Consider the following 9,265-nt stretch of genomic DNA (forward strand, 5'->3'; position numbering starts at 1 on the left):
CCAAATCCAAGTTCTTGATTTCCCACTTCAAATCTCAAGTATTGGAATCATCCTTGATTGCTCAGTTTCCCTCACATCCCAAATCTATCAGTAAATACTGTCAGCTTAGGTTAAGATACATCCAGAATCTGACCCACTTCTTGCCACGTGCTATGACCCTGGTCTGAGTCACTATCATCTCTCACCTGGACAGATGTAAAGTATCCCAACCGGTCTCCCTGCTCTTGAACTGCCTTAAGTCTATTTTCTATGCACAGCTAGGAGCCTGTCAAACAGTTGGGACTTCTCCTTCCTTTCCCCAAAACCTCCAACCAGGCCTGTTTCTAACGTGTGTGAGTTTCTAGGCAAAAATAAAGTGAATGCTGCCTTTCTCTTCCCATCCCTGGTTCTATTCTAAACCATGAAAGGGCTGACAGGCAGAGTCTAGACATCCCATCTTGCATACCAGAGCTTTATCCATACTCAAAACACAGTGGTCCCTTAGCTATCCCACAGGCCTAGGGATGTGCACACCTTCAGAACACTTGGGAGGATGGACTTAGCAAAGAACTATGCACAAGCTCTGGAAGCAAGTATAGACTGTTTGGGCAGGGGATTCTAGGTTTCCAGGTACCCATCACATGGTCTAGAAAGGGCAGGAAGGTGTGCGGGTATGGCACATCACTTTGGTCTATAAAGAAGGGCATAGCTAGAGGAGCCAAGGGAGTATCCACTACAGTGAAGGCCCAGTGCAGGGCCTCTAGCTGAGTTGCGTGGATTCAATGAATGGGGAATGTCCTAAATAGAGGCTACCTTATCAGCCTGGATCCCAGAGTGAAGACAACATGGAGCAAGGCTGCAGCTGACCCATCATAAACATGCAGTATGAGAATACAGCCCTTGAGGTCTGGAAGTCTTTCGTTGCCACGGCACAATCTATCCTGTCCTGCTAATACACCCATCTCAACTCTGTGAATGTGAGTTCTATAAAGGCAGACCATATCCTGTTTGACTTGTATCCACAGCACAGTGCCAAGCACATAATAGATACTCAAGTAATACTGCATAGACACAACCTTTCTGGATTTCACCTGAACGATAAAGGGGGTTAGAGTAGATATTTTACAAAGTATCTTCAAATTCCAGCATCCCATGATTTCTATAATTTCAGAAATAAAAGGTTCTGTATTTCCTTCTCAAATACCCACATGCCAAAGCCTCATTCTAACCTGAATTTCCTTTCTTTTCTGATGAAAAGCTTTTGTACATAGCTGTATATGGTTACAGCATTACAAGAACTGCTTAAGGCTTTAAAATCCTAGTCCAATCAGCCTGTACAGGCAAGGAATTAAATACTAGGAATGCTGTTTCTGGCTCTGAATATTGTGACCCTGAGTGATGTCACACACACACACACACACACACACACACACACACACACACACACTCACTTTTGCTGCTGGGCTTGGGCAAGTATACCTGCTGTTCAAAGACCATCTGAAATTACCTCTAAGAAGGAACTGCTTCAAGAATCAGGCTTATAATTAAACAGTAATTGAAGTTTCCTGTGGTTTTATGCATGGCTCTTATCTAATGCTTAAGTAGATAAACTGCATGGCTTAAAAGTCAGAATGGAATTAGATGATTATACAAGTGAATAGAGGTCTCTGTTCAGCAACATTGCTTATTTAAAATCCAACTTGGGGGGAGGGGCACCTGGGTGGTTCAGTTAGTTGAGCATCTGACTTTCGGCTCAGGTCATGATCTCACGGCTTATGGGTTCGAGACCCACGTCAGGTTCTGTGCTGACAGCTCAGAGCTCGAAGCCTGCTTGGGATTCTGTGTCTCCTTCTCTCTCTGCCCCTCCCCTGCTCATGCTATGTCTCTCAAAAATAAATAAATGTTAAAATAAAAAATAAAAAAAGTAAAATCCAACTGGCTTCCAGCACTATTGTCAGAGCACCTACACAACAAAGACATCAGTCCGACCCTGCAGAAGTGACTCTCAGAGAAGCATGGATTGGTAGAGCTGAAATGAACCTCAGCTAGCCCCTCATCCAAAGCCTTTGTTTCACAGGAAATTAAAACCCAGGGAGGTAAAGTGACTTGCGTCAGGCCACAGGTAGAAGAGGAGAAGATCAAGGGATTTAGGAGGTAAGACTATGATGATTTGGGTGACTTACAGGGTGCAGGTTGTTAGGGAGAGGAAGGAAGAGAGGACAGGTGCAAACATCTCAGCTGGGGTCAAATGAGAACAAGCAAGTTTCAAGGAAATCCGATGAGCTCAACTGGGGTCATGTTGAGTTTGAGGTGTCTGTGTACCATATAGACAGATATCAAGCAGACAGCTAGGTATTACAAATCTGAAACTTAAGAAAAAGGACAAAGTTAATGAGATAAATTTAGGGGTTGTCATCCTATCCACTTGGTGTTTAAAACTATTATAAAGTGGGAAAAGAAGTCAGGAAGGAAGCAACAGGGACATAGCCAGCAGAAGATCAGCATCCCAGGACTTTGTTAAAAATAAAAATAAATAAAATAAAGATGACATTACCAAGTAGCTGATGAATGAGTGGCCAAGAGGATAGAAGGGAAATTGGGATAGAATGGTGTCAGTAAAGGCAAGACAAGAAAGGGTTTCAAGAAGGTAAGTGTTCAATAACTGTGGCACACCCCGCAAGATGCTCCTTAATTAATATTCATTCTCCTCTTTTTCCTTGCTAACGAAATCCTTATTGTTTTTCAGAGTGGCAGTGAACCTGGTTAAAAATTAAACTGTGATCTCCCAAGCTCTTTTGCGTCTAGAGGTGGCCCATATGACATCCCTCTGGCCAAGGGATATAAGCAGATGTCTATCTACTTGGTAAGGCTGTCAAGAAAAAGTGATACAAATGGTCAAACAGTTGGCATCTCACTCTAACCCTTTGCCGTTTCCCCTTTCTTTCCCAAAATAATGATTCTATATCCACAGATACAGCAGCTATCGAATGAACATGAGTACAAAAGACACACACAATAGATGACATGGAAAATTATGAGTCTGATTCCTGATCTACTCAGCTGAATGAGTGAGAAACATGGGAGTCAACGCTGACTCCTACTACCATCTTACTTCCTCGGATCCAAGACACTTGACTCTCCCCTTAACTATGCTTCAAATTCACTTTCTTCTAACCTCCTCTAGTCCCACATTGTTCAGCCCCCTATCATGCCTTGCCTGGCTGACTGCACTGTCCTCCTGGAAGGTCTCCCTGCTTCTACCCTTACCCCTTGCAACCTGCCCTCTAATCTGCTGTCACCATGTCAAAAATGGAATACTTTTGTGTTGATCCTTGCTGAACATATTTCCATGGTTCTCATCGCCTACTGGATAAAACTGAAGGTCCTTAGCCCCACAGTTAGGCCCTTTATGATTTGGCTCATGCCTTACATTGATTATGACATAATATGTAAATATATATTTCAACCACATTGTGAATAAGGACCACTTACCAAGCATGTGCTAAGAGTTTTACATTTTCTTAGTCCTCATGATGCTTCCCCACATATTTGGTAGTACTATTCTCATTTTGCAGATGAGTCCACTGACTGTCAGGAAGGTTAAGTCACTTTCCCAAGAACACACAGCTTGTTTAAGCAGGGGAAGGCCTGGATGTCACAGCTCTTTCAAAGTTCTTTCCACCGCAGTGCCTTGACATGAAAGAGTATACACCCTTCTCTTTTCTCTTCCTTACTTACTATTCCCCATCTAGCTTAAATGAACATCCTTGTTGAAGAACCACAGCCAAACCAGTCTTGCCCCTGGGGCCAGAAGAATCCATCCCCCCCACTGCAGTGGGAACAGACAGGCAGCTTCAGCAAGGGAGGAGAGAATCCCCCAAAGCTGGAGCTGCAGGACGGACTGTTCGGCCTGACCTACCCAGTCAAGGCCCCTACTTCTCCTCGCTAGCTAGGTGTCAGGTGCCACTCGCAGGGATAGGGATCCGGGGTCAGAGAGCCCTTCTTCCTCAGCCCAGACAGCCTGGCTGGCACCACCGCAGTGTTGGAGTAGGATCCCAGCTCCAAAACTACTCCCACCAGGGTCCAGAGCTGGAAGACCAGGGGGAAAGGCTCTGCTGACTCCCCAGAAGTCTCGAGCAAGACCTGACACCCACTCCTCACCACTGTGTCAGCCTGGGCGTCCTGTGGGCTCCGGCGGCGCAGCCCGCGCTGCTGCTGGAGCGCCTTTGCACGCCGCTGCCGCCCAGCGCCCGGACCCAGAGCAGCCCGCGGGCGGCGGGACCCTGGAGGAGTGCAGCCCTCTGAGCCCCGAGAGCCTCAGCCTCGAGGTTGAGAGACGGGCAGTCGGAGAACCTCTTGGGAGCTGCTGTCAGTCGGGTTGGATCACCTAGATTTGTGACTCGATAAAGATCCAGGTCCCCGAGGGATATCTCCAGCTAGCATCTCTGGCCCTCGGACGGTGAACTCGGAGTCCAGGCTGCCCCGTGGGCAAACCGACTGGAGTTCCGTTCTCCGGCCCCGCGACAGCCTCGCACCCCCCGGCCCTCCCCAAGCACGGAGGCCTTTGCAGCCGTCCGGCTCAGCCCTCCTGGGCAGCGGCGGAACGGACTCCAGCTGCTCCAACCGCCCCGACTGGGCTCTGGGCAACCTCGTCTGCCCGGGTGGCTCTCCCTGGGGTCTGAACCCCTCGCGCCCCCGCGCGTCCTTCTTTGTTTCTGAGCTTGCTCTGAAAGTGATGTAACGAGGCCAGACTCGCGCGCCGTTTTCCCTCTTTTCGCAGACTAAGTCCTTCCTCCCTCCAGCACCCGATGCTCTGCGCGCAGAGCCGGGCGCTGGGCTGTGCTGTCACTCCATTCCCAGAGCTCTGGAGACCGACGGGCACTGTTGGGAGAGACGCACTCTCACGTCCCACCTCCTGGATGCAGAGTCAGTGGGGAAAGCTAGGCTTTCCTTCCAGAAACAAGGGAGAGAGCCGAGGGGACAGCTGTTGTGGAGGTTTCTAAGGAGACTCAGACTGGCTTCTTTCCCTGCTCCTGGGAGACGGCAGGAAACCTCAGGTATCTCAGTGACCCCAGTGGGTGGATGTTTATATGAAAGAGACAGAAGCTGCAATAATAAGAGACAGATAGACTTAGAAAACGAGAGAGAGCAAGAGAGCATGCAACAGAAACAGAGGAAGAAATAGAGACCCAGAGACTGCGATTGACAGACAAGTGGAGAGAGACAAAGAGTAAGAGAGATAGAGAGTTGGTGGGTGGGAAATTGACGGTTTTCTTTTCTTTTCTGTTTTTGGTTTTTGGTTTTTTGTTTGTTTTTTTTTTAACCCACTGTGGTTTTGCCTCTGACAGAAGGGAGGACCGCTGCTCCCTAGCCAGCAAGCAGCCCCCAACCTGGATGGAGTGAAAGATGCGGCCTGATGACATTAACCCAAGGACTGGGCTAGTGGTAGCCCTGGTCAGTGTCTTTCTGGTCTTTGGCTTCATGTTCACCGTCTCTGGGATGAAAGGAGAGACTCTGGGAAACATACCCCTCCTGGCCATCGGGCCAGCCATCTGCCTGCCAGGCATTGCAGCCATTGCCCTGGCCAGGAAAACTGAGGGATGCACTAAGTGGCCGGAAAATGAGCTGCTGTGGGCCCGCAAGTTGCCCTGCTTCCGGAAACCCAGGGACAAGGAGGTGGTGGAACTGCTGAGGACCCCTTCAGACCTGGAGTCAGGCAAGGGAAGCTCAGATGAGCTGGCTAAGAAGGTGGGCCTCAGAGGAAAGCCTCCCCGCCAGGGGCAGACCGAGGTGCCTGTGGCCAGTTCCATCACCACCCCCACACCCACGGAAGAAGGAGAATGCCAGAGCCTGGTCCACAGTGGGCATCAGGAGGAGACATCCAGATACCTGGACGGCTACTGTCCCTCAGGCAGTTCCTTAGCCTACAGTGCCTTGGATGCCAAATGCTCAGCCTGGGACAGATCTGAGTGCCCTGAGCCTGAGGACAGCATCTTCTTTGTGCCCCAGGACAGTATCATCGTTTGCTCCTACAAGCAGAACAGTCCCTATGACAGATACTGTTGTTACATCAATCAGAGTCAAGGCAGGTGGGACCACGAGACAATAGTCTGAGCTTTGCATACAAGAGTCGCTTTGTTGATAGAAACGTGGCTACACTCAGCTTCCAGGGGAAGGAAACTGCCCTGTTCCAACAGCCTTCACACTGTTAGAAATTGACTTGGTATGTGATGGATATGCAAACCTGGGGTTCCTGAGAGCCATGTAAATAGGCATGTTGGGGACATATTTTAGGGAAGGGTGATAAGGGTTAAGGACACTGGAAGAGGCATCTGGTAGGAGAGGAAGCAATTCCAGTTGCTTTTTAACGACTAAATCATGCTGGATGTTTTGTAAACATCCAGAAAGTGGATGTTTCTGGTAACCCAGAAAGTGCTACCCAGCACCTGCTAAAAGGAAGAAAAATCTAGAGTGGGCTGCAGATATCAGCCATGAAACGATACATGGGCTTGCCATAGGGAAACTGAGCTGCTTTCAGTCTGAATAAATTGAAAGACAAAACAATTTAGTGCTTCATTATATGAAATGATTCTTCTCTGGTGAAAGCTCTTCACACTTAATATTTATTTGCTGAAGGAAAAAAAGTCAAGATAGAAAAGCTACATCCCTCTTTAGGTGGGGTGGATTTTGGAGAAAGGGGAGTTAAAAACAGTTGAATTATGTAATTGAGTTTTATGACATTATCCTCTGACAAGATCAGAGATTTCAAATAAAGTAAAATAAGTGTGAACCGCTAAGTAAAAAAACTAACAATTTTAGATGGCTATGTTAGTTCTCAAACTCTTCATTTAAATTGATTTACTGGGTCTTTATCTTAAGTGTTTTTTAACATTTACTATCATTCATGTATAATTTCCTCATCAGGTGCAAAATGACTTGACATAATATTTTCATAGATTAGAATTGTGTTCATCAAGTCAAAATGGGCTTTACATATGTATACAAGTGTCTTTAACCTTTCTGGGAGATATGTACTGGTAATTACTATTCCTATATGCCTTTTAAAACCTGGAAACTATGAAGTCAATACATTAGTCTTGAACTTTACGCAGAATTTACATAAAATGCCATGGTTAAACTTCTGGAAGTGTCATTATTTGTACATTTATTCAACATTCACAAAGACTATAAATGCCAATGAAACAAGAGTTAATATACTAGATTTAACTAAAGCTCAGTTTTTATGAAGTTCATCTAATCAGTGAACATTGCATGACAAAGGTCTGTTTTATTTTACACTTAATTTTTTGCTACTGAGGAAAAAAATCACAATAGGATCCTAACATGTATTTTCTATTTCACTTGCATAATTGTAATAGACAAGAGGGCAATCAGCCAGAATACTATTTAGTCCCTGTTGAAATTATGTAGAGAAATCGTGGTATATTTCATCTTGAATATCAGAATATTTTGCATCTTTCAAAGAACGATGATTTATTTTTAATGATCAGATAGTTTAAGCGACTTTCTCCTAAAAGGGAAATTGAGGACAAAAATTCTGGACAAAACTCTTTTGTGTATTTCAGGTCCAATTCTGCAAGTCTTTAAGTGTAGCAATTATTCAGTCTTAAGAATCATGGCTTTAAAAATCACAATTTCCAAATCAAGTGCAGCATCAAAAGTATATAATTTTTTTTTTTTTTAAGTAGGGCTTAAATGTCAGAAAATGAGATGTGTGATCCTGGGCAAATTTTGTCTTCTTGTACTTCAGTTCTTGCTCCTCAGAAATCAAGGAGGAGTGGGACCGACTTACACTAGAGTATGTCTGTCACTCCTTCCCAGTTTGGATATTCTGTGGCATTATGTCAATGACACTTTATATAATGCCAGGAAATGAGTTACAGCAAAATTCATGCCAAAGTTATGCAATTCATGATAAAAATTGTATGACATGGATTGAATTCTTGCTACTACTTAAAAGAATTTTGTAGATGTATGAAAGCAGATTTGTTTTATTACCAAATATTATTTATTCAACAAATACATTTCTGGAAACAAAATGAAGATGTTAATTAAGGGTAAAATTTTTTCAATATTGGTATAGCCCCAAATAATGTAATGCATACCTTTGCACTAAATGTAATTTACTTTGGATTTGGCATGGAGGGAAAAGAGTTTCCTAAAATCACAATACATCTTAATAATTCTAGTGCATTTTGAAAGATGGAAATCATGTTTCAATGAAGGTGAAAATTATTGGATAACTGTCTTAGGAATAAAAACTTCTAATTTGCTTGTTTTTTGTGGACATCTTTAGAGATGAAGAGATAGCAAGACATTGGAGAGAGATGTTCACAGACACTCAGCAAATCCTACACAGGGTCTGAAAAGAGATGCTTATAGTGTTAGGTATGGCTTAAGGAGTGGAAAAGTTACTTTTTGATTTCTTGGAATCAGCACAAACTCCTTGATATCACATACACATTCCAATGTCCACATCCAAAGTCAATTACTAGTTTAGAAATCTAAGATATTTTATCACATTTTCAAGTTCTTTTTCAGAAGAAACTTCCTTCAGTCTTCATCTTCTATCCACCTACTTAGGACACAGAAGGTATCTAAATATGCATTTGAGGGCATTTTCTGCAATGCTAAAACAATGGTTTGCAAATGTTAACTGGGTGACTGAACTTTGACCAGAGAGAATAAAATGTGTGATTGTGTGTGTGATTTATTCTTAACATCTTCTATTAAGCAACCCCCTCCTAATATACAGCAAGGTAGCCTAGTGCCCCAAACCAATACCTGTTAAGTAGTATTCAGGAAAAACAGCCATTCTATTGAAAAGATTTGGAAGAAAAGGAAAGCAAGGTGAGAAAAGTGTCTGAGCTTGTTAGAGGAAACACAGCAGCTCATTCCAGTGAACTGTTTCAGCAAACTGTTAATATTAACTCAATAGACATGAGGATTGTTCCCTGTTCCCTTCAAGAGCTTTCAGAAAGACATAAATGTAAGTATGCACCAGTTATTTTTTTCACTCGTTGTTAATCCAAATAGTCATTTCAACTTGATTTAAATAGGCATTTTATTTTTGAAATGTTTTCTATTGACTTTTTCTTGTTCGACACTCTTATCTATTATGCACATGGGTTCTTTTTCCAAAATGTTTCTTGAATTTAAGTGTGAATTCAGCCAAGATACCCAAGCTGGAGCACGTTTAGACAACCGTTTCAAGATTTAGTTTCTATTACAATCACAGCAAACAAAATCCAGATATGGTGAAGCT

The 9,265-nt window shown here is 43.9% G+C and overlaps 1 protein-coding gene and 1 long non-coding RNA gene across 6 annotated transcripts in view; one reads left to right on the plus strand and one right to left on the minus strand.

The window, feature by feature from the left end:
* The window catches only part of LOC147574882 (uncharacterized), a 263,957-nt gene that overhangs the window by 132,008 nt on the left and 122,684 nt on the right, over positions 1-9,265 (minus strand). The gene's annotated exons all lie outside the window — the stretch shown is intronic.
* On the plus strand, positions 4,283-8,709 carry TMEM215 (transmembrane protein 215). Of its 2 annotated transcripts, none has more exons than XM_086683354.1 (2): positions 4,283-5,036; positions 5,328-8,709. In XM_086683354.1, the coding sequence occupies exon 2, from the start codon at positions 5,386-5,388 to the stop codon at positions 6,091-6,093; it is 708 nt and encodes a 235-aa protein (XP_086539480.1). In that variant the 5' UTR covers positions 4,283-5,036; positions 5,328-5,385; the 3' UTR covers positions 6,094-8,709. The 2 variants fall into 2 exon arrangements, with proteins under 2 accessions (XP_086539480.1, XP_086539481.1); XM_086683355.1 differs by lacking the exon at positions 4,283-5,036 and adding an exon at positions 5,054-5,209.

The sequence above is a fragment of the Puma concolor genome, chromosome D4 (genome assembly GCF_028749965.1).
Source record: "Puma concolor isolate L17-30 chromosome D4, mPumCon1.1.hap2, whole genome shotgun sequence".
Classification (NCBI taxonomy): Eukaryota; Metazoa; Chordata; class Mammalia; order Carnivora; family Felidae; genus Puma; species Puma concolor.

What these genes read in the sequence shown, in the direction of transcription:
- TMEM215 (XM_086683354.1), top strand. Translation starts at nt 5,386, where the DNA reads ATGCGGCCTGATGACATTAACCCAAGGACTGGGCTAGTGGTAGCCCTG.